Source organism: Sporothrix brasiliensis (genome assembly GCF_000820605.1).
Source record: "Sporothrix brasiliensis 5110 chromosome Unknown Cont20, whole genome shotgun sequence".
In the NCBI taxonomy this organism is placed as follows: domain Eukaryota; kingdom Fungi; phylum Ascomycota; class Sordariomycetes; order Ophiostomatales; family Ophiostomataceae; genus Sporothrix; species Sporothrix brasiliensis.
In genome coordinates, this window is record NW_024467139.1 from 586,852 (window position 1) to 608,555 (window position 21,704).

Sequence of the window (21,704 nt, forward strand, 5' to 3'; positions counted from 1 at the left end):
AGACGGAAATCAACCATTTATGAACTTAACCTTGCCTGACAATCAAGTTCAAGTGTGACACGTGATATCGAATAAAGTCTGCTGTATTGTAAACTTTCTCAGACCGATAGGAACAAGACTCCAAAGTAAACAAAAAATACGAATAAATTCCGGATGTCCCTAATACTCCGTAACAATGATAAGCCCCCTTTTCCCTTAAAGTCTCTCCTGGTATGACTTTACAGCGTCTTCTTTACGTCATACGGCAATCGGAGCCTGGATGGCTGCCGGACGCCGCCGGAGAGTGCCGTGGTTGGCCTGCCAGGCAGACTCAAAGCATGTCTGGCGCGGCGTCAGCTGCTGTGGCGCAATGCCCAGCCGCCGCACCATACTAAAGGCGCCTGTGCCGATTGTCATGGTCTGGCCCATGATGATGCACTCGCTGACACCCTCGATGCGGTCTGTCTTCATGCCCGCCGCCGCCTCGAACAAATGGTCCGGCGTCTTCTCAAACGACGCAAGGTGCAGCACGCTGTCGCGCATCTTGGACATGCCGAACCGCGTTATGCCCAGCACCTCGCCCTTGTACGTCATCACGTCGGCCAACAGCTCCATGTGCCGCGGGTCGATGCTCATGTCGATCATCACACGGCTGATCTCGACAGCAATCGACGTGCGGGCCGCCTCGATGCCCAGCACGTCGCGGCACTCGAGAATGCTGTTGGACGTGGTGCGCGTGCCAATGACACCCTCTGTAATCATGCAGTCGCGCAGACCGTAGCCTTCGACGAACACGGTGTTCTCGTTTTGCTCCGACGTCTGGATAATGGCCCGCGTCGCGTCCGCGTAGCCCGAAATGGGCACCGTGGGCAGCATCCGCCGCAGGTAGTTGACGCGCAGCAGCAGATCCGCCGTCTCCTCGGTGCCGGTCGTGCTGGCCGCCGCCTTGAGCAGGGGCCCGCTGCCCGTCGCCGCGGCGGTCGCGCGGTTCTTGGCGGCGCGCTTCGCGGCAGCCACGTCAACGTAGTCGTTGGGCACCACCAGCGTAATGGTGTCACGGCTGTAGTCGAGCTCAATCGTCTTCTCGTCCACCTTCATCTTCTTCTGCCGGCAGATGGCCTGTGCAATGTCGCCCAGTCCAATCTCCAGATGCATGTCCATGAGCGCCTGGCGGTCAATCTTGAGCACCACGCGGCCCGCAAAGGTGCCCCACTCGTCCTCAATGTACTGCAGGACGTCTGAAATGTACGTCTTCTCGATGCGGCCCTTGACGATGCGCGCCGCCTCGATCTGGCGCGTGTTTTGCAGCGGGCACTTGATAACGGGCGTGCTGATCTTCTTGGATGCGTTGATAATTTCCTTAATACGCGGCACACCCTGAGTCAAACTCATGCCGGCAACACCGGCGAAATGGAACGTCTTCAGCGTCATCTGTGTGCCAGGCTCACCAATCGATTGTGCACCGACGGCGCCGACAGCGTGGCCAGGCTCCACGTGCGCCAGACGGTACTTGTCGATACAGAGCTTCAGGAAGTACTCCAGTGTCCGCCGCGAGACCTTGGCCACGCGCTCAGTCCGCTGTAGCTGCGCCGGGTCAATGGTGTCGTCCAGGCCGTTGTCGTTGTTTCCGCCCACAAGACCGGCCAGAGCGCGCGCGTTAGAAAGCTTTGCCGCCCGCTTGCGCACGTAGTCGGCAACAGTCTCGATGAACATGCGGGCACCCTCCTGCAGATCCAAGTTGCGGTCGCTCTGGTCATTGTAGCCGAGCACCTCGTTGGTGACCAGGTCGTGGCGCGTGTTCTTCTGGCGCTCGCGGTCCAGAATCGCCTCGCAGACGGTCATAATCTCGTCAGGCAACAGGGTCGGTTCGTCATTGCTAAACGTCACGGCTTCGGCGTGCGTCCACGTCCGGTCGAAATGCACAGGCACGGCCGAGCCCTCCATGTTCACGGGGTCCAGACGGTCTGCACCAAACTGGAACTGGACAATACCGCCAGACGACGTGCGCACGGTGTTGTCGTACTGCGTCGACAGATCCTCCAAGCACTTCATCAGGCGGCGCGACATGTAACCCGTCTCGGCCGTCTTGACGGCGGTGTCGACCAAACCTTCACGACCGGAAATGGCGTGGAAGAGGAACTCAGTCGGCACGAGGCCGGAGTAGAAGCTGTTCTTGACAAAACCCTTGGAAGCGGGCTGGCGCGTGTTTTTCTGGAAATGAGGCAAACTGCGGTCCTGGAAACCGTCAGGCACACGCTCGCCACCAATGATCTGCTGACCGACACAGGCCACCATCTGGGCGACGTTGATGGCCGAGCCCTTGGAGCCGGACTTGGCCATCGTTAGGGGCGCGTTGTGGTGACTCAACGTCTCCTCGCACTTCTCACCGGCCTGTTGCCGGACTTTGCTCAGAATACCCGAGATGGCGTTCTCGAGCGTCTGCTCGGGTGTACAGCCAGGCGCCTTTTCAAGCTTGCCGGCCTTGAAAGTCTCAATCAGTGCATCGCATTGCTTATTGGCTTCCGTTACCAGGTCCTCCTTCTTGGACTTGAGCTCTTCCGTGGGGAACACATCAAACACGCCAATGGAGAAGCCAAAGTTGCCGAGGAAGCGGGCGCACAGCTTGGCCAGGCGATTCATCGTGACGACGGCCGCATCCGGGCCGAAATCACGGAGGATGACGTAGAAAATAGAGTCCTTCTTGCCGGATCCCACAGTAGACTTGTCCATACGACCGCACATGACCTCGGAGTTGCGAATCACCAACCAGCCGTCATTGGGACACATATCGGGGCACTCGCCGGGACGCGGTTTGTACTCACGGCACTTAGCGTCTAGGTTGACCAACACATTCGACTCCTTGTTTGGGCGCATCAGCATGCTGAAGACCTGCTTGCCCGTCCACAGCGCCTGAGGCTTGAGAATCGCCGGCGGCGGGATGTCGAGAGGCACGTTGGCCACGGTCATGTGCATGCAAATATAGGTGAAGGCCTGGCGGGTGAAGAACATGTCCTTGCTGCTGATCAGGTAGGAGGCGGTGATGAAGTCCTGGTTGGCGGCAATGATGGGCTCTCCGTTCTTGGGCGTCGTCAGATTGTGCTTGACACCCATCAGGGTGATGGCCTCGGCGCGCGCCTCCTCGGTCTGGGGGACGTGGAGGTTCATCTCGTCACCGTCGAAATCGGCGTTGTACGGTCCACACACGCACTCATTGAGGCGGAACGTCCGCCAATGGCGCACCTTGACAAGATGGGACATGATACTGAGCTTGTGCAGCGACGGCTGCCGGTTGAAGAGCACAATGTCGCCATCCTCCAGATGACGGTCCACCTTGTCTCCGTACGACAAGTCCCGGGCGACCTGTTCGCGGTCGGCGTACTTGAGATCGATCTTGTAGCCGCCGTCGGCCTTTTTGTGCACACCCATGGCGCCCGGCCACTCGGACGGCCCGTTGCGGATGAGTCGGCGCAACTTCTCAATGTTGACATGGTTGGCCAATTCCGGGTATGTCAAATTCTTGGCGACCAAAATCGGCACGGCCACCTCGTCAATGCCCAGGTTAGGATCGGGCGAGATGACGGTACGGCCAGAGAAATCCACACGCTTGCCGGACAAATTGCCACGGAAGCGACCCTGCTTGCCCTTGAGGCGCTGGCAGAAACCCCGGATGGTCTTGCCAAAGCCCGGCTGAGACAGGCCCGGCACTTCGCTGTTCACATACAGGGCGACCTGCATCTGCAGGTACTCCCACAGTTCCATGACGGTCGCAACTGGCGTGCCCTTTGCTAAGGCACCACGAATGAGACCGCTCAGATGCACAATCTCGGCGAGCTTGGTCGTCAGGTCGTCTTCGGTGCTGGAGTTGTCCTGGGCGACCGAGGGCCGAATGCAAATGGGTGGGGCGGGCAGGTACTGCCAGATGAACATCTCAGGGCGGCCCTCCGACGGGTCGAGGCCCAGCAGCTCACAGTCGGAGGGGCTGACCTTTTTGAAGAGGTTAAGGACGCGCAAAGGGTTGAGATCCTCGAGGGCCTTGCGGACGTGCTTCTCGAGGTCCGGGACGTACTTCTTGGCCGAGGCAAAGGACTGGTCGAACTCGATCTTGCCGCGGGGCACCTGCTTCTTCATGGCGGTCGAGCGGTTGAAGGCGGAGAAGCGGTCGTGCGCCAGCTTGAGGGTGCCGAGCTTCTTAATCACGCCGTTCGTGGCACCACAGTAATGGCACACCTTTGTCTTGCGGCACGTCTCGTTGATGCGCTTAGAGATGCCCGTGCGGCGCAGGTTATCGATGCCTGGGCGACGCAACTCTTTGAGGAACGACCGCCGGTCGGGTTCCGCGAGTAAGACGTGGCCACAGTCCTACAACGGTTAGCCAGCCGTCTAACAAGTGACGATTGGGGTGCCCAATCACCTCCATGTCCTTCTTTCAGCGCTCGCCAAGAGAGCTGCTACGCACCTTGCAAATATTCTGGAGGATCATCTGGATAAAGCGCAGGTACCCGATGTGAAAGACGGGGAGGGGAAGTCGGATATGGCCGAAATGGCCTGTGCAGAGCTGCAAGGGCTGCATGCAGGTTGAGCATTTGCCCATCTTGCTCGACGTGCCCTGGAAGGAGAGTCAGCAATACGTCATGAACCGCATTTGACAGGAAGCATAGAAAAGAAATAGAGATGAGATCGGACGCACCAGTCGAGGATCAAGAGGGCCATGCTTGTAAGGCGCGCGATTGTTCTCAATGTCGTAGAGCATCTGATCCGAGACCTCGAGGACGGCCTGGTTGACGATGTCCTGGTTGGACCTAGAAAGCGGCTGTCAGCAGAGAAAACATCACAGGTGGAAGCCCCAGTGCACAGAGAATGGTCCAACATACTGGATGCCAAACTTGATGCCCTTGAACCGCTTGGGCAGCTGGTCCACCATCTGCTCCTTGATGGGGCCATGAGGCCGAGCGCCGCTCATCATGGCCGCCGGAAGCTGGGGATCGCGTGGGTATCGGGCGAGGAAGCGATCGAGTGTCGTGCACGCCTCAGTAAGACGCACTGCTACCGCATTTCGTGCGGGGAGAGTGCCTGGGACGTGTTGAACGGCGAGGGATGAGGCGTGGTTGGGGAAGAAAGTGGTGGTGATTGGCAAAATCGGCTTTTCTGCTGTATTATTTTTTTTTTAGCGTTGACTGATGCAGTGGATGGGTCTCGCCTTCCCTGAACCAGGCCAGACGGCGGGGCGCGCCTGCCGTGATAAATAGGCCTATGGTTGGCTGTTCGTCCCCCACCATCCTTCTAAAAGCAGCCGTTACACAACCTGCAGGCAAGTGCGAAGGGCCAATTGCATGGTTGGCGACGGGCATGGCAGGAGTCATCGGCCAAAGAGTATGGGACAGTGCGTGGCGCTGCGCACAATCAGAGCCGCACAGTAGCGCACATGTGGCAAGTCACCAATGCCGTCATAGGCTAGTCGGTCGTAGCTGCCACAACAGCTACTAACAGTAAGGTAGCCTGACCGATCATACCTTTGTCAATGTGTCCTGTTTGGATTCTGCAGCGTTCACTTCAATTGAACAACAAACCATGACTTCGGGACTTTGACTCAGCTTGCCATAGTCTCCACAGGTTTTCAGCATCCCGAAAATAAGTGCTAGGCTAGCTAGAACCGCAAGGAAGCGAGCCGGTCGCCAATCAGCCTCGGCAGATCGCCAAAGTGATCAACGTTTTTGCTTTGCCAGCTTAAGCAGTCGAGGACATCTCTCGTCTTTGGGCACCAACTGCCTCTTCCACCGTGACTCCAGCCGCCCTCACGCGTCCGTGAGAGCTTCTGTTTCACATTGGCGCGAGCTTCGAGGCACTTGCTCCTGTCGTTTGGCCCGCACGTCCCCGCTCGGCACTACGGCTCGGACGCCGCGTCTGCCTGGAAGCGCGTCCGGAGTGCGCTTGGCTGGCGGCCCTTGTCTGTGTATCGCCCTGGTCAGCTCGGGGAACGACACTACGCCGACAACACAATGGGCCCGCCGGCAGTGGACAAGAAACCCGAGAAGACGACGCTGCTCGGCTCCATGAACCCATGGGGCGGCAGTGGCCGAAGTACGCCAACGCCCGGCCCAGCAGCGGCGGATCCGGCCACGGACGCGACAGGCACAGGGGCAACGACGTTATCGTCTACAACGGGCCCAGACCCGGCGACAGGCACTACGTCGACCGCTCCTGACCACAGTACGAGGCCCTACTACGGGCGCAGCTTCAAAAGGTATCCGCCAGGCTGTCCGCCGCCGAGAGTGCAATGGTTCCACGCGGTCGACTCTCCTAAGCGCAAGGCGAACTGGATGGGAAGCAAGCAGGTGCCGCAGGACACGAAACCACTTGCGCCGGCGAAAAAGTATGTCAAATTCTCTGCCAACGACAGTCGCTCAATCGAAGCGGCCTACCAGAAAGAACTGGAGAGCTTTGAAGACCGGGACCAGGTCCTTCCAGGCTCTCGCTCACGGGGCAAGTCAGCGACAGACACAAGTGACGTCTCGGATGTCGGAGCGACCTCCAACAAAGAAGGAAAGGAGAATGGCGGCCTGCAGACGAAGGGTTCCGGCGTCAAAGTGCCGGTGAACGAGGACTTCCTCTTTGACGTGGACATTGAGAACCGCGAGCTTGCGCCTGTCTACTGGCTGGGGCCCGTGTACGATGTGCGCCGTGGTATCTGGTTCTACCAAGAAGGCTCGAATCTGCGCGCCTGCGAAGAAAACTTGGCTGCCCAGCTCGAGGAGGGCTACCTAAAGGCTAAGCCGTGGCTCTACCCTGTGCGCGAGAAACAGGCCGCCGCGTCTGTCGAGGTGTCGAAAAAAGAGTCCTCGGAGAATCTGAAGGGGTCGGAGGCCGAACCAGATGCGACAGCTCCTCCGTCGTCCGTCGTTGCATCCGTGACGTCCGTGTTCTCCTCGGCCACCTCGAGCACAACGGCAACCGGAAGCGGCGCGCTAGATAAGACATTCCATCCCGAATCGCACCGCCTCTTTGGGCAGTACATGAATCACGTGGCGACATACCAGGATGAAAATACTGCGTGGCTGTCGACGGACAGTGTGCTCTCATGGGTCACATCGACTGTGTACGAGCGTTTCTCCGGTGGTGGGTACATGAGCGGTGTCAAGGTTGTGCGCGGCTACTCGGAACCGAACAAGGCCAAAGACGACAAAGAAAAGGCCAAGGACGGAACCGCAAAGGACGACACACGGCCGGGCGCTGATAGCGCCGAGGAAAAGCGGCTCAAGGCTCTGAAGCGAAGGTCCGCGCCTCCGAGCACATCTACGACTGCCGGCAGCAGTGGTGCTGATGGGAAAGAGCTGTGGGACGACGGCTCACGCACGTCCACCGACAAGGACAAAACGAACGACAATGGCTCAGGAGCAGCTTCCGAGATGGCGCGCCGCAGCACCCAGCTCCATCGCCAGCTGTCATCTCTCATGGGCAAGAACGAGAACCGTGACCCAGCACAGCAGGCGGAAGAGATCCGGCGGCGCGCCGAAGAAGAGATTTCTGATGACTACAATGCTCAGAGCGGCGAGTCGCAGGGTCGCGAGATTGAGCACCTTTTCCTTGTCACGCACGGCATCGGCCAGCTCCTTGGCCTTCGCATGGAGAGCCTGAATTTCATCCACGACGTCAATACGCTTCGCAAAACGCTCAAATCGGTGTATTCAGAGTCCAAGGACCTGCGGGCGCTCAACTCTGAGCCACCCGAGGGCCCGGGCAACTGCCGCATCCAGGTCCTGCCCGTCTGTTGGAGACATCTGCTCGATTTTCCGCGCCGCCGCGGCGAGTCCAAGAAGCAGGAGCAGGATCTCAGCGAGATGAATGAAGACGAGGACGAGGAAGAAGAGTACCCAGCCCTCGACGACATTACTGTCGAGGGTGTTGCCTTTGCGCGTTCGCTCATCTCCGACCTGGCCCTTGACGTATTGCTGTACCAGAGCGCCTACCGCGAGCAGATTGCGGAGATCGTGTTAAGCGAATCCAACCGGATTCACAGCCTGTTCCTCGAGCGCAACCCGGGCTTCAAGGGCACCGTCCACATCATTGGCCACTCGCTCGGTTCCGCCATCATGTTTGATCTTCTCTGCCAGCAGAAGGAGAAGAAGCCGGACGCAGAAGAGGCTGAGCCATATCGCAACCCACTCAGCATCTGGCCGTCCACCCGTTCAAAGAAGGCAAAATCAAAATCCGCAACGGTGTTCGATGAGGATGAGATTGAGGGCGCCTCAGCATCCGAAGGCAAGAAGAGCCTCGAGTTCAACTTTGATGTGCAGGACCTGTTCTGTCTGGGATCGCCAATTGGGCTATTCCAAATGCTCAAGGGGCGCACAATCGCTGCTCGGCACCTACTCAGGTCACCACAGGCGCCCGATCGGGTCTCGTCGCTGTCGTCGTCGGCTGTGGTGTCGTCGCTCGCGGACAATGACAACAGCCCCTATGGTTTCGAGTCCTCCGACGACACGTTCATGACAGCACCGTCAACAACGGCGACGGACCAGCGCGTCTCGACCATAACGGGCATGCCCTTGTCGGTGTCGTCGCCCAAGGTGGGCCAGCTCTTCAACATCTTCCACCCATCGGACCCCATCAGCTACCGCCTGGAGCCGCTGATCGCGCCCGCCATGAAGAGCCTGAAGCCCCAGCCGCTGCCATACACCAAGAAAGGCCTGTTTGGCAGTGTGGCACCACAAGGGCTGACGGACATTGGCGCCAAGGTGGGCCAGAGTTTCTCGGGTCTGTGGTCGAGCTTCCAGGCAGGCATCACAACCAACATCCTCAACCGCAGCCTCGGTTTGACAGCGGAAGACGTGTCCAAACTCAACCAGCAGGAGCAAAAACAGATCGCGGCAGGCGACGAAGACAACAGCGCCAACGACTTTGTGGCCGACGAGGAGGTCGAGACGCTCTTCTCGCACTTTGAAAAGAAGCGCGCCGACATGGCCAAGGAGAGCACCAAGGACAGCAAAGCGGCGGACAAGGACAGCAGCAGCGACGAAAGCCGCGAGGCACGGGCAGCGCGCTGGCGGCGCGACGAGGCCAAGGCACGGCGGATGCGGCGCGAGGAGGCCAAGGTGCGCGCGCTCAACCGCAACGGCCGCGTCGACTTTCACATCCAAGAGGGCGTGATGGATTTCAACCCCATCAACACGATCGCGTCGCACCTGACCTACTGGGCGGACGCGGACGTCAGCCATTTTATGATGACCCAGGTCTTTGCGGGCAAGCTGCGGGCAGCGAAGGCGAAGAAGGGCAACTCGTCGGAGGTCTGAACTGGCTTGTTGTGCTTTGAGTAAGCGTGCCGCATGCCGTCTGGATTTGAGCAAGTGATTTTACCTATTTCGTATATTTAAGTTCCGTGTAAATACATTTCCCGTATTGCAGTTGCTCGAAAAATACTGAAAATGTTTTAAATCAATGGCAAAATAAATAATTAAAAATAAAATACACATTAGCAAGTGTATATTCAATAAAAAGAGCCTAGTATATGACACACACACATATATATTTGAAAAGTGTCAAAAAAAGTGTAATGAATTCTTGTAAAAGCTTTACACCACACCGCCCATTCCAGTAAACCCAATCACTTTTTTATATGCCGTAACACCGTCACCGTCTATCCACCCGATGCATGCTTACACCGAGAACACTCCTCGCTGCGCCATCTCTGCCCACATGCCGCCCTTGCGGAGAGCAAGCACCTCAGCCGTCTCACCCTCTGCCGTCTGCAGCGAGCGGATGTCTACATTCTCGAGAATGGCCTGCTCCGGACGGCCAATCTGCGCGGCAAACTGCAGCAGTTCGGGCGGGAACTGGTCGACGGGCAGCTGCGAGGCCAGGTACAGCAGCAAGTAGGCCACTGTGATCTGGTCGTTTGCAATGGCGACATGCAGACCGGTCGCCATTTGGTTGAGCGGATCCTGGTACCGCAGCAGCGCGGCCGAACGCACCGCGGGAACGGAAGGCGCATCGTCCTCCATCTCGTTGGCCTCGTCCGCGTCGTCTTGGCCCTCTTCTTCCTCCACGTCGGCCTCTTGGCACAGCTCGATGATGCCCTCCACATGGCCTTCGCTGCACATGGCCAGAAACGGCCGCGCGCGCAGAAACTGCGGATACGTCGAATAGTACGCCTCTTCGGCAATGTCAGAGTAGATGTCGTAGCCCTCCTGCAGGCCGCTCTCGTTGATGTAGCGCGTGAGGATCTGATGCGACTCTGGCGCGGCAGCGGCCGCTGACGAAGATGACGACGAGCCAACACCTACTTGGCTGCTGCTAGTCGCGACATGCTGGCCACACGACGGGCACTCGAGCGTGCTGGCTACTGCGGGTGCGTTCTCAAACAGACATTCCCTGTACGCCGGACGGAGCGCAAGGCGGCCCAAGGTCAGAATGTTACTTGCTACGAATGAGGTGAGTGTCAGAGGAAAAGAGGCACTTGCCAGTGGAAATGGCAGCCGCATGTAAGCTGGAGGTCGTCTGGCACTTCGACGCCGTCCTCGTTGGGAAACACTAGGGGCTCGTGGCAGGCCACACACGGTGATGCCATTGCGGATGGATGTAGGGGAAGGTTTCTTGGGATGTGGATGAGAGAAAAAGGGGATACTACTGCACGAAAGCTCCAGTCAGAATGTGAAGCAGCCATGGTTTATACGCAAGCAAGACGGCATAGCAGAGGACAAAATAAGTGCAACCCGGTATGCATTGCACCTGCGCCGGTGCATGAGAAACAAATGTAGGAGTCCCCAGGGGCGTCTCGGCCCGGTGAGCCAGGAGGACAAAGAATGCGCTCCTGTTTCGGCGGCCGAGCACCTCGTAGTTGGGTAGGCCCGGAGTTGCTCTCCGCCATCCGAGTGAGTCCAATACCTCATGTGCAATTGTACAATTGTTGAAGCCAGACGCAAAGAATGATGGCGGGTCCTCACGAAGCAAAGGAAAAGAAGCAATAAAATATATAAAAAAGGAGAAAAAAGGCAACATATTCTAGACCAGCCGGTGCCTGCCAGGTGACTTACCGTTTGGTGGCCGTCCGATGACCGAGAGCCTCGTAGATGGAAGCTTCCGCGATGGACGTCGGGCCAGCCGAAGCTCGTGTGTCTGCGATGCAAGAAGAATCAAGGCCGTGGGCAACGGAACGCCTTGCCTTTGAAGCAATCGACAAGCTCGGCACGCAAGAAAGCGCGCTTTTGGCGGCCTTTTGTTATCCTGTAGCCTGCTGAACTGGAGACAGTCCTAGAAGGGGGCTATGGCGCGTCGGCTGGAGGCTGGAACAGGGTGTGCGGCTGTGTGAATCAAGGGCTGAAAAGAAGAGATGAAAAGTGTTTGGAGATGGTTTTGGATCTAGGAAGAAAATTTGCTGTGCAGCCTTTAGGCGAGAGAGAGGACCTGTTGGGCCGCCCCGCACACTTTGGAATTGGCAGCTGCCTTGCAGACCAACCAGTGAGCTAGTGCCCTGTAAAAATTGACGACGCAAGTCGGTCGTAGCTGCTGCGGCGAGGCCCACTCTGGGACCGCCCTGGCTGACGGTCGCACCTACTGTTTTGCGCTGCGGTGTTTCGTTATGACCCGCTTTTACCACATGCTCTACTCGCACTCGGCGTGACGGGGCCAGGCGTCAGCGAATCGTCCGGGCGATGGGGGGGCAGCTTCCACCCCACCTTCCTTCCCTTTCCACGTCCAGGGGCTGAAGGCATAATTACATCAGTGCCTCGCAGTTCGCTGTTCGTACCTGCCGCACGCCAACACCAAACCCGCCGTATTGGGGCTTTGGCGCTTCTCTCCTTCCTGGTTGCCTGCACGGCGTATTTGGCTGGGCAGTGGCGACTGGTCTGTCGCGGGTGGTTCCTACCTGCACCCCCGCCAACGTCCGCAGTCTATTTCGTACATTCGTACTATTTGGCACTTGCCTCCCCATTGTTTGACATAGGTCGTACCTGCTGCGTAAAAACCCTGATCTCGCCCAAACCGGCTTTCGTGCTTGCGCCCGGGGCCTTATATTGTGTGAATATCCTGACGCCATTCCTCTGCCTTTCTGCATAGTCTGAGAAAAAACACCCAACAACCAGCCGTGCTGCCCAAACGACAAAGAATCAGCGAAGAAGCCAAGGACGGCCGACCTACGAACAAAGAGGCAAAGCGGAGAGCTGCTCTAGGCCAGCGGACCCCTCAAAACCCAGAGCTGCCCTCCTCGCCCGCCGTCGTCATCGGCTTTTCCAACGACGCAAAACTGCCTCTTCTCTCTCCCTCTTTTCTACTCTCACAACCGCTCCTTGCCCACCATGAACGTTCTCAAGCTTCAGAGGTGAGTGTCCCTTGTGTTTCTTGGTTTCTGCCGCCGCTTGGTTGGCGTGCGTCCGTTCTGCCCTCCTTCGGCCTTACTGACCCGAGTGTCCCGGACAGGAAATTTCCTCAATTCCAACAGAATGAGATCTTTGAACTGAGCAATGCCTTCCGCAACCTCGATGTCGATGACAAGGGCTACGTCGACGAGGCCACGGCCATCAAGGCTACACAGGCGAGCGAGCGTCAGCCATACGACGTCGTACGCCAAGCTCTAAAGGAGGTGGACCTCGACTCGTCGCGGCGCGTCGAGCTCGAAGACTATGTCGGCGTACGTCTCTTCTCTTTTGTTTTCTTCGTCTCCCAATCTCACTTTCCCGCCACTGGCACTCGCTAACAGCACCACCCAGCTCATCGCAAACCTCCGCAGTGGCGCTGGCGACCCCAAGCGCATCTCCACCGGCGCCTCGCCGCTCCCCGGCCCGGCGTCACCAAAGGCTGGCATCGTTTCCCAGCGGACAGGCGGCGCCGGCGGCGGCCATGCCTCCAAGGGCAGCGTCAGCGGCAAGATCCACGTCCAGGGATCCAACGCCAATACCACCCACACCATCAACGAGGACGAGCGCACCGAGTTCACCCGCCACATCAACGCCGTCCTGGCCGGCGACCCGGACATTGGCAACCGCCTGCCCTTTCCCACAGACACCTTTGAGATGTTTGACGAGTGCAAGGACGGCCTTGTCCTGGCCAAGCTCATCAACGACAGCGTGCCTGACACCATCGACGAGCGTGTGCTCAACGTTGCCGGCCGCAAGACAAAGACCCTGAACGCATTCCAGATGACCGAGAACAACAACATTGTCATCGAGTCCGCCAAGGGCATCGGCTGTTCCGTCGTCAACATTGGCAGCGGCGACATCATCGAGGTGCGCGAGCATCTGATTCTTGGCCTGATCTGGCAGATCATCCGCCGTGGTCTGCTCGGCAAGATCGACATCAAGCTGCACCCGGAGCTGTACCGCCTGCTGGAGGACGGCGAGACCCTCGAGCAGTTCCTGCGCCTGCCGCCTGAGCAGATCCTGCTGCGCTGGTTCAACTACCACCTCAAGGCCGCCAACTGGCCCCGCACCGTCTCCAACTTTTCGTCGGACGTCAAGGATGGCGAGAACTACACGGTCCTGCTCGCCCAGATCGGCCACGAGTACGGCTGCACGCGTGCGCCGCTCCAGACCCGCGACACCCTGCAGCGCGCCGAGGAGGTCCTCCAGAACGCCGACAAGCTGGGCTGCCGCAAGTTCCTGTCGCCGACGTCCCTTGTCGCCGGCAACCCCAAGCTGAACCTCGCCTTTGTCGCCAACCTGTTCAACACGCACCCCGCCCTCGACCCCATCACCGAGGAGGAGAAGGCCGAGGTGGAGGACTTTGACGCCGAGGGCGAGCGCGAGGCGCGCGTCTTCACGCTGTGGCTCAACAGCCTGGACGTGCAGCCCGCGGTGCAGTCGTTCTTTGACGACCTGCGCGACGGCACCATCCTGCTGCAGGCCTACGACAAGGTCGTGGCCGGCTCGGTCAACTGGCGGTTCGTCAACAAGCGGCCCGCGAGCGGCGGCGAGGTCATGCGCTTCAAGGCCGTCGAGAACACCAACTACGCCATCGAGCTCGGCAAGCAGCTCGGCTTCTCGCTGGTCGGCATCCAGGGCGCCGACATTACGGACGGCCAGAAGACGCTGACGCTCGGCCTCGTGTGGCAGCTGATGCGCCGCGACATTACGGTGACGCTGTCGTCGCTGGCGCAGCGCCTGGGCAAGAAGGAGATTACGGATGCCGAGATGGTTCGGTGGGCCAACGACATGTCGCGCAAGGGCGGCCGCAACTCGACCATCCGCTCCTTCAAGGACCCGGCCATTGGCACGGGCGTGTTCCTGCTGGACGTGCTCAACGGCATGAAGAGCAGCTATGTCGACTACGACCTGGTCACGAGCGGCCGCAACGACGAGGAGGCGTACCTCAACGCCAAGCTCAGCATCAGCATTGCTCGCAAGCTGGGCGCCACCATCTGGCTGGTGCCCGAGGACATTTGCCAGGTGCGCTCGCGCCTGGTCACGACCTTCATTGGTGAGCTCCTTCTACATTTTGAAAGCAGTTTTGTTTCAAAGTAACATGCCACTAACCCTCCTTTTTCTCTTTTCTTCTTCTAGGCTCGTTGATGGCGACGCACGAGAAGATGACGTGAATTTCCAGGACGCGACAAACGAGACACCGAGAGGAAGCAGGAACCATGTTTGGGTATGACATTGTTGGGCAAACAATAAAAAACAGGGCGAGAAGGCAACAATCGGTGCGGCTTCACACAGAGACGGTGGACGTTTTCTCTCCAGCTTTCGTGCGTCTCCTTTTGCGTCTCCTGCCTTGTTTTGCGGTTGTCTTGTTCGTTTTCTCGTCATTCCGTTTCCCTTCTCAACTGTTTTCATTTTGGTATTTTACTTTTTGTCTTTTGTTCAAATACTTTCATGTTCTTCCATCTTACTTCGCACTGAGACATACCATGTCGCCACGACGATGTTTGCGTCGTCAAACGCAGGCCTGCCGGAACCACTTTGTTCGCTCGACTCCTTCGTAATATGCTGCCAGTACTACACATGCAACAGCCCTCCTCACAATACAGCCTCATGGCTGCCGTTCTCTCCGGACGCTTTCGGGTGCCTGTGGCGTTCCGGCCGCTCCGGCACTCATCACGCGCCTGTGTTTGATGGCACCGGATAGAGAGTGGCTTGACCTAAGACGGAATGGAGACTTGCACGATCGGCGGCCACATGGCTCGGAATAGGCGATGCGGCGAAAAATACCCGTTGTCAGGTCGCCCATTGAGCAATCGGCCAATTTGAGCGCTCTGAGAGAGTGATGTGGAAGGTGTCAGAGACTGGATACTAAGCAGGAAGAAGCGCAGATAGGCAGTGCCAGTAATACACAGTACTTGACGTTTGGGGATCGGTATCGCTCCGTAAGCGCTAGCCACCTCGGAAGACGTTGGGATAGTGGCTCGCTGTCCTGTATTAGTGCATCTTGGCGCTGGCATTACCCTGTAACAGAGTGGACACCTGGAGCTGTCATGCATGCACCTTTACGTATGGCGTATTTCGAGTACCATCCGTGGCTTGGAGGCTCTTTCCCTAACCGCTGAGCCTCTGCGCGCCCCCCGTCCAAAACCATTCCCTGCTCTCCATTGCGATTCCCCCCTCGCTCCTGCACCTCGCATTTATTTTCCGCAAATATCGGGTTCGTTCTTTCCCTCGGTATTTCTCGCTTTTGTTTCTCTCACATGCTTGTCTGGAAGGCGCGCCTCAATTCACGGATTCAATGCGCTCTCCTGGTTTCGAAACATATAACGGACTCGCTCGCACCTTCCTCGCCCACCATTTCCTGGCCTGGTGTCGGCGCCGAAGAATCCGGAAGGCGCGACGTAGTGGTCATCTTTTCACCTCTCTTACATAAACCACTGTTCTTGCCACCTTACGGCTGTCAGACCTCGCCCTCGCCCCAAAGTAGACTTCCGACTGAAACGTTTCTAAATTCGATAAAAAAGCGAGGTCGTTGCCGATTCTTCTACAGTCGCACTACGAATACCCGTCTCTCAATCTGAAGAATCGCTGTTCCGTTCCAACTTTGTCAACCCCTCTGTTGCGCGGCTTATTTCACACTACTGTTGCTGAAGGGGCCGAGTCCACTATAGTTGCTACTCCATAGCTGCCACACCCAATCCAGACAGCTATTTTGGGTCCGCATATCCACTTTCTTTCTTCCGTTTCCTTTTCTTCGCACCTGCCCTACGTCACTACAAACCCTCCCATCTGGGTTGACATAAAAGGGCAGGAAGCTCAAGCTCACGCTCAAACTCGATTTTCAGACAAAACAGTATTGGGAAGGACCGATTGACTAGACCCTCATACCACAATGGCGCCGAACGATACTGCTTTCCAAGGGGGCAGTGACGGTGCCGCGGTCGCGCAAAATCAACAAAATCAACAAGAACAACAACAAGAACAACGGCCCAATGCCATGCGTTACGCTGCTCGTGTTTCCTCCGGGCGACTGGACCGCACATTTAGCTCAGACGCATCCGTCACAGCCTCGGAAAGCCCCAGCGAGGAGGACTATGACGAGCTCACATCGCGGCCCGCCGAGGGCATGGTGCTCCGCCAACGCCGCAAGCCTCAGACCCAATTGCGCAACGAGGTGCAGGCGGACGCCTCGGAGCTCGACGACACGACGACGAAGCAGGGCGGCTCGCCACGAGAGGGCCTGGAACGGGAGGCCGTATATTCGCCGACGTCGCGCTTGCAGCGGGGTGGGCGCAAGCTGTCGGCGACGGTGATCTTTGAAGAGAAGAGCGGCAGCGGCAGCGGCAGCGGCAGCAGCAGTGCCGGTGGCGGCAGGGACAGCCAGGGCGCGCAGCACTCCTCGGACACGACGGCGGTGTCCTCGTCCGAATCCATCGACGGCGATGCGAATGGCCTGTCGTCCGTCAAGGAGTACGGTGCCGGTCGGACGGACAGCCACGGCCAAAGCTACGTTGTGTCCATTGACGACCCCAAGCTTGTGGAGATATTGCGCGCCGACCTGGAGCACATGCGCGAGGACATGGAAGAGAAGCGGCGGCTGCTGGACGGCATCGCCGTCCACGACAAGGCGCTGCTGGACGACGGTGGCCAGGCCAAGCACCGTCGTGGCTCGGTGTCCTCGAAGCCCAAGAGCAAGAAGAAGCCGCGTGGCCGGTTCAGCGACTTTGTGTTTACGCGCGGCTTCTCGACCTTTGACCGGCAGAACGCCGCCGCGGCGAACAGCCCCTTCCACGGCTTCTTCACGCTCTTTTGGATCTCGGTCTTTGTCTTTATGATCAAGATCGGTGCCGAAAACTGGCGCAAGACCGGAAGCCCGCTCGGCACCAACGAGATCATGGCCAACATGTTCCACCGCGACGTGGTTGTCATGCTGCTGTCGGACGGCGTGCTGTGTGCGCTGACGGGTGTGAGCTGGCTGATCCAGCTCGTTGTCCACGACGGCCGGCTCATGGAGTGGGACGGCGCCGGCTGGATTGTCCAGAACATCTGGCAGACAATGTATGTTGCCCTCTTCATCGGCTGGACGCAGCTGCGCGACTGGCCTTGGTCCCACACCGTCTTCTTTGTGCTGCATGGCCTCGTCATGCTCATGAAGCAGCACTCGTACGCGTTCTACAACGGCTACCTGTCGTCCATCTACAAGCGCCGCGCGACGCTCCAGGCGCGCCTCGAGGAGCTCCAGCGTGCCGAGCTGCACGAGGGTGATGTTGGCGACAAGATTCGGACGTCCAGCCGGCCTCAAGCCGACGCCGCACTGGCCTCCGCGGCTCGCGCAGCCGTGTCGTCTGGCGTCAAGACCGAGGACGGCCATGCGAAGAAGCAAGGCTCCCACGCCATCGCGGAGCAAATGGCGGCAAGCACGGCGACCCCCGAAGCGCTCGACAAGGTCGTGGCCGCCCTGCAGTCCGGGCAGCCCCTCGACTACCAGCAGGCGCGCGTGTTTGAGCGGATCCTGCACTGGGAGATTGACGGTCTGACCGAAGAGCTGCGTGGCAAGTCGACGCGGCCCGACAAGATGTACCCCCACAACCTGACGTTCAACAACCACTACGAGTACATTGTGCTGCCGACGCTCGTGTACGAGCTCGAATACCCGCGGTCCGAGACGATCAACTGGCGCTACGCTGCCGAGAAGCTGGTCGCCGTCTTCGGCATCATCTTTGTCATGATTATGGTGTCCCAGGCGTTCATGTACCCCGTCGTCATGCGCACTCTTGCGATGAAGGAGGCCGGCATGCCGTTGGCTGAGCGCTTCAAAGAGTTCCCGTGGATGTTGAGTGACCTCATTTTCCCCTTCATGATGGAGTATTTGGTACGTGTGTCCCGTTGAACATTCGGACGTGTCGACTCTGCACTCTGCTAACGTGCCTCAACAGCTCACTTGGTATCTCATCTGGGAGACCATTCTCAACTTCCTCGCCGAGATCACCTTCTTTGCCGACCGCAACTTCTACTCGGCCTGGTGGAACTCGGTCACATGGGACGAGTTTGCGCGCGACTGGAACCGGCCGGTGCACCTCTTCTTGCTGCGCCACGTCTACCACAGCTCCATCTCGGCGATGAAGGTCAACAAGTACACGGCAACACTCATCACCTTCTTCCTGTCCGCGTGCGTCCACGAGCTCGTCATGTGGTGCATCTTCAAGAAACTGCGCGGCTACCTGCTCTTTCTGCAGATGTGCCAGCTGCCACTGGTGCGCTTGAGCAGAACACGGTGGATGCGCAACCGCCAGACGCTGGGCAACATCATGTTCTGGGCCGGGATTTTCATGGGGCCGACGATCTTGTGCAGCCTGTATCTGATCCTGTAGCTGCTTTGATGTGCCTGTTGCGGCTATTTTTGCCGTTGGTATAATGCCGGTGCGGTAGTTACATAGCCTATGCTTGACTGCTTCTGCTTTATGCACAAGCTTAGTAAACGTTTCCAATAGTAATCGTTAATTGCCCGAACTCGCTTATCTGTGAGGCCTGGGCCAGGTCCCATTAATACGACGTACATCGTATGGTCTTATTACCACGCTTCTATGCGCGGCTTCGTAGTTGGCTTTGGAAGCGCGCCCACGATGAAACTCTTTTTGCCGCAGTCGCGCTACGCCACGTGACTGTGGGTCATGACTAGACGAGTGGCAAAGCACGACGCAGCCTGTTGCTCACTAGGCTCGGCCGCTGGTCGCACCTACCCTAGCGGGCGTCGCATCATCTATTTTTTCGACTCTCGCCTTCCTTCGCATTCTGTCTCTCTTTGTCCTCCTTCCATAAATGGTTTTTGGGGCCTTCCGAAACTTTTCTTCTCCCTTTTCTTTACAACACTATATCTTCCCCCCCTTTTATTTTTCTCGCTACGCACAATCATCGCTTCGATTGTTTCTTGACGTCGCCACGACCCTGTCTTGCTTTCTTCCATTACCTTGCGCCTGCACATTTGTACTTTGACAATGTCTCGCGGCGGCACGACTCTCTACGTGACCGGCTTCAGCCACGGCACTCGCGCACGCGATCTCGCTTACGAATTCGAACGGTATGTTTCCTGAGAAAAGGTCATCAAAATGGCCTCGTCTTTCTCGCTCGTCGACACGGAGCTGCGAAAAACAGAGTTCCTCGCATCCTCGTTCGTCCTCTGCCGTCCTCTTTCCGTCTCTCGCCTTCCGTCCTTTTCGTCCTTCTCTTCGCGATCGTCTTCCTCGTCCTCCTCCTCGTCGCGACCGTCCTTTTTCTCCTCCGTTCTCACCCCTGTCCCTCCCATTCCTCCGTTTCTGCGTTTCTCGACGTAGCCTCGTCAAACCGTGTTTTCACCCTCGTTTGCGCCCCCTTGCTCCTCGCTGCCATTCTCGCTTTCGTCTGCGTACGTCGCCTCATCCTGCCCAGCCCTCTATCCAGCAAAGGAGCGAATGGTACGATAGCGTCGTTCCTGTTGCACAGCATTGCACCCTTGGCTGCTGGTTATTGTGAGGAGACAGGCTACTTCCCCTCCTATGCCACCTCATTTCTAGGACGTCGTTGGGCAATACGCGAAGGGTGGCACGAAATGGAACGCAGAGCATGCATGTCGTGCGTACGTCTGCACTCTGTCGACGTCAGCGTGCCAAGCGACGAAGAAAGAAGACACGCCACGAGCTTCACCATCTTGACAGACATATCGACACGGACAGTACTGACAGATATTTGCAATCTAGCTACGGCCGCCTGGTCCGCTGCGACATCCCCGCTCCTCGTTCCGCCTCCAGCCGTCTGTAAGTACCTGCACCGCTCTCGGGCATGCGAATCACATACGATTTCTTTCCACGAAGCGCCTCTGCCCTCGGACACATGGATTAACGTTGATGTAGCTTTGCGTTTGTCGAATACGAGGACCGCCGCGATGCCGACGATGCATACCACGACATGCATAACAAGCGTATTGGTCGTGACGACATCCTGAAGATCGAAGTAAGCAAACACCCCGAAGCGGATATTTCTACAACAACCTGTGGGCGTTTTGGCTCTGTGTCTTACCACAGATGACTGACGAGCGGCTTTATAGTGGGCACGCACTCCCCCGTCCGCCTCGTGGCGGTTCGACTCCGGCCGCGAACGCGATCGCCGCCGCTCTCCCCGTCGTGGCCGCTCCCCGTCTCCTCGCCGCCGTGATGCCTCGCCTCGTAAGGATGACCGTCGTGACCGCGACCGCGACTACGACCGCGACCGTGACTCGCGTCGCGACCGCGGTGACCGGTCTCGCAGCCCGGAGCAACGGTATGGTTTTACCCTTTGTACCGATTGATGTCCATGTCGCTCCCACCACGTAACGTATTGCTAATAACTTGCGCAGTAGTGACCGTGACCGTGATGTGAAGGAGGAACGCGACGAGCGCCGTGAGAACGGCACAAACGGTGACGACCGTAAGGAGCGTGAGCGCATTGACAGCCCGCCTCCCCCAGCTCACGACGACTTGGACGTCGCAGAGTAGTGTCCCGATAACTTGACGACACGCAGCATGGGAGAAAACGTTTTCGGGTCCAAACAGACACGGTCCAGAGATTACGAGGTACCTCGACGCAGCCGCCCCTGCCGCAGCAAGCGCCTCAAGCTGCCCCGAGGCCGTCTGCCGCCACGGTATATTGTTTCTTATAACATCTAAGTGCCCTGCTCGCGCCCTGCCTACTCAGCTCTTTGAATTTGTTGATGAGATGGAAGCCAGAGCTTGTCTCTTCGAACCACCTCGCCACCTTTCCTTTGTGTACTTGTCAGCTCTTTCCTCTATTTCACTCTCTTGTTTTGTTTTCTCTTATTTTAGTGATCGGTTCGGTCGGTGTCGCACGCGGAAACGTCTGTCGGTTCTCCAACTCCTTTCAAAAATCCAAATACCATTTCGATCCCTCCCGCGCCCTTCGTCGTTTATATTCATCGTGTTTCCAACCGTGCCCTTCCCCCCCTAGTCGTCCCCTCGCCACGTACTGCGAACCCCAGCTATCGCTTGCGGGAGGATCGTCCCTTACGGAGGGCTATGCGGCGGATGTCGGTTCCTCGAGCTCGGCCCCCTTCATATCCAAGTCCGTCTTTCTCACCCTTTGTCTTCTGTCACGAAAGGAACGCTCGCCGACGGCACGAAACGGTCAATGGCAGAATGTGCGACAAGCAGCTCTTTTCGGGGGCTGTCTTCTTGAAGACCGAACGCCCACAAAAGTAATGTGTTTCTATTTCCTTCTATTTTGTTTTTGATTTTTTTCTGCTGTTGCTACTGTTTGAGGTCAAGTCGTTGATGCAACCTACTCTTCTTCGTCCTCGTCCTCTTGTTCTCGACTGTCTTTCGGCGTCGATATCGAACGGGATGCAAC

General features: G+C 57.9%; 6 protein-coding genes across 6 annotated transcripts; 4 read left to right on the forward strand and 2 right to left on the reverse strand.

Annotated features, from left to right (window-relative positions):
- Positions 1-237: 237 nt before the first annotated feature.
- On the reverse strand, positions 238-4,942 carry SPBR_06350 (DNA-directed RNA polymerase III subunit RPC1; the record flags this gene model as incomplete). Its single annotated transcript, XM_040764607.1, has 4 exons — positions 238-4,338; positions 4,436-4,585; positions 4,667-4,778; positions 4,851-4,942. 4 exons carry the CDS (start codon positions 4,940-4,942, stop codon positions 238-240), a joined length of 4,455 nt encoding a protein of 1,484 aa, XP_040616159.1.
- Positions 4,943-5,975: 1,033 nt separating this feature from the next.
- Positions 5,976-9,266, forward strand: SPBR_06485 (DDHD domain-containing protein; the record flags this gene model as incomplete). Its single annotated transcript, XM_040764741.1, has 1 exon — positions 5,976-9,266. The coding sequence occupies one exon, from the start codon at positions 5,976-5,978 to the stop codon at positions 9,264-9,266; it is 3,291 nt and encodes a 1,096-aa protein (XP_040616160.1).
- Positions 9,267-9,629: 363 nt separating this feature from the next.
- On the reverse strand, positions 9,630-10,540 carry SPBR_07666 (uncharacterized protein; the record flags this gene model as incomplete). Its single annotated transcript, XM_040765920.1, has 2 exons — positions 9,630-10,344; positions 10,530-10,540. 2 exons carry the CDS (start codon positions 10,538-10,540, stop codon positions 9,630-9,632), a joined length of 726 nt encoding a protein of 241 aa, XP_040616161.1.
- Positions 10,541-12,269: 1,729 nt separating this feature from the next.
- SPBR_06750 (uncharacterized protein) lies at positions 12,270-14,503 on the forward strand (the record flags this gene model as incomplete). The annotated part of the gene is made up of 4 exons (XM_040765006.1): positions 12,270-12,292; positions 12,391-12,601; positions 12,681-14,385; positions 14,469-14,503. The coding sequence occupies 4 exons, from the start codon at positions 12,270-12,272 to the stop codon at positions 14,501-14,503; spliced, it is 1,974 nt and encodes a 657-aa protein (XP_040616162.1).
- Positions 14,504-16,221: 1,718 nt separating this feature from the next.
- Positions 16,222-18,700, forward strand: SPBR_06670 (sterol O-acyltransferase; the record flags this gene model as incomplete). The annotated part of the gene is made up of 2 exons (XM_040764926.1): positions 16,222-18,201; positions 18,266-18,700. 2 exons carry the CDS (start codon positions 16,222-16,224, stop codon positions 18,698-18,700), a joined length of 2,415 nt encoding a protein of 804 aa, XP_040616163.1.
- A 624-nt stretch (positions 18,701-19,324) lies between these two features.
- On the forward strand, positions 19,325-20,836 carry SPBR_07167 (pre-mRNA-splicing factor srp1; the record flags this gene model as incomplete). The annotated part of the gene is made up of 4 exons (XM_040765421.1): positions 19,325-19,407; positions 20,216-20,315; positions 20,410-20,621; positions 20,698-20,836. 4 exons carry the CDS (start codon positions 19,325-19,327, stop codon positions 20,834-20,836), a joined length of 534 nt encoding a protein of 177 aa, XP_040616164.1.
- Between the last annotated feature and the right edge of the window lie 868 nt (positions 20,837-21,704).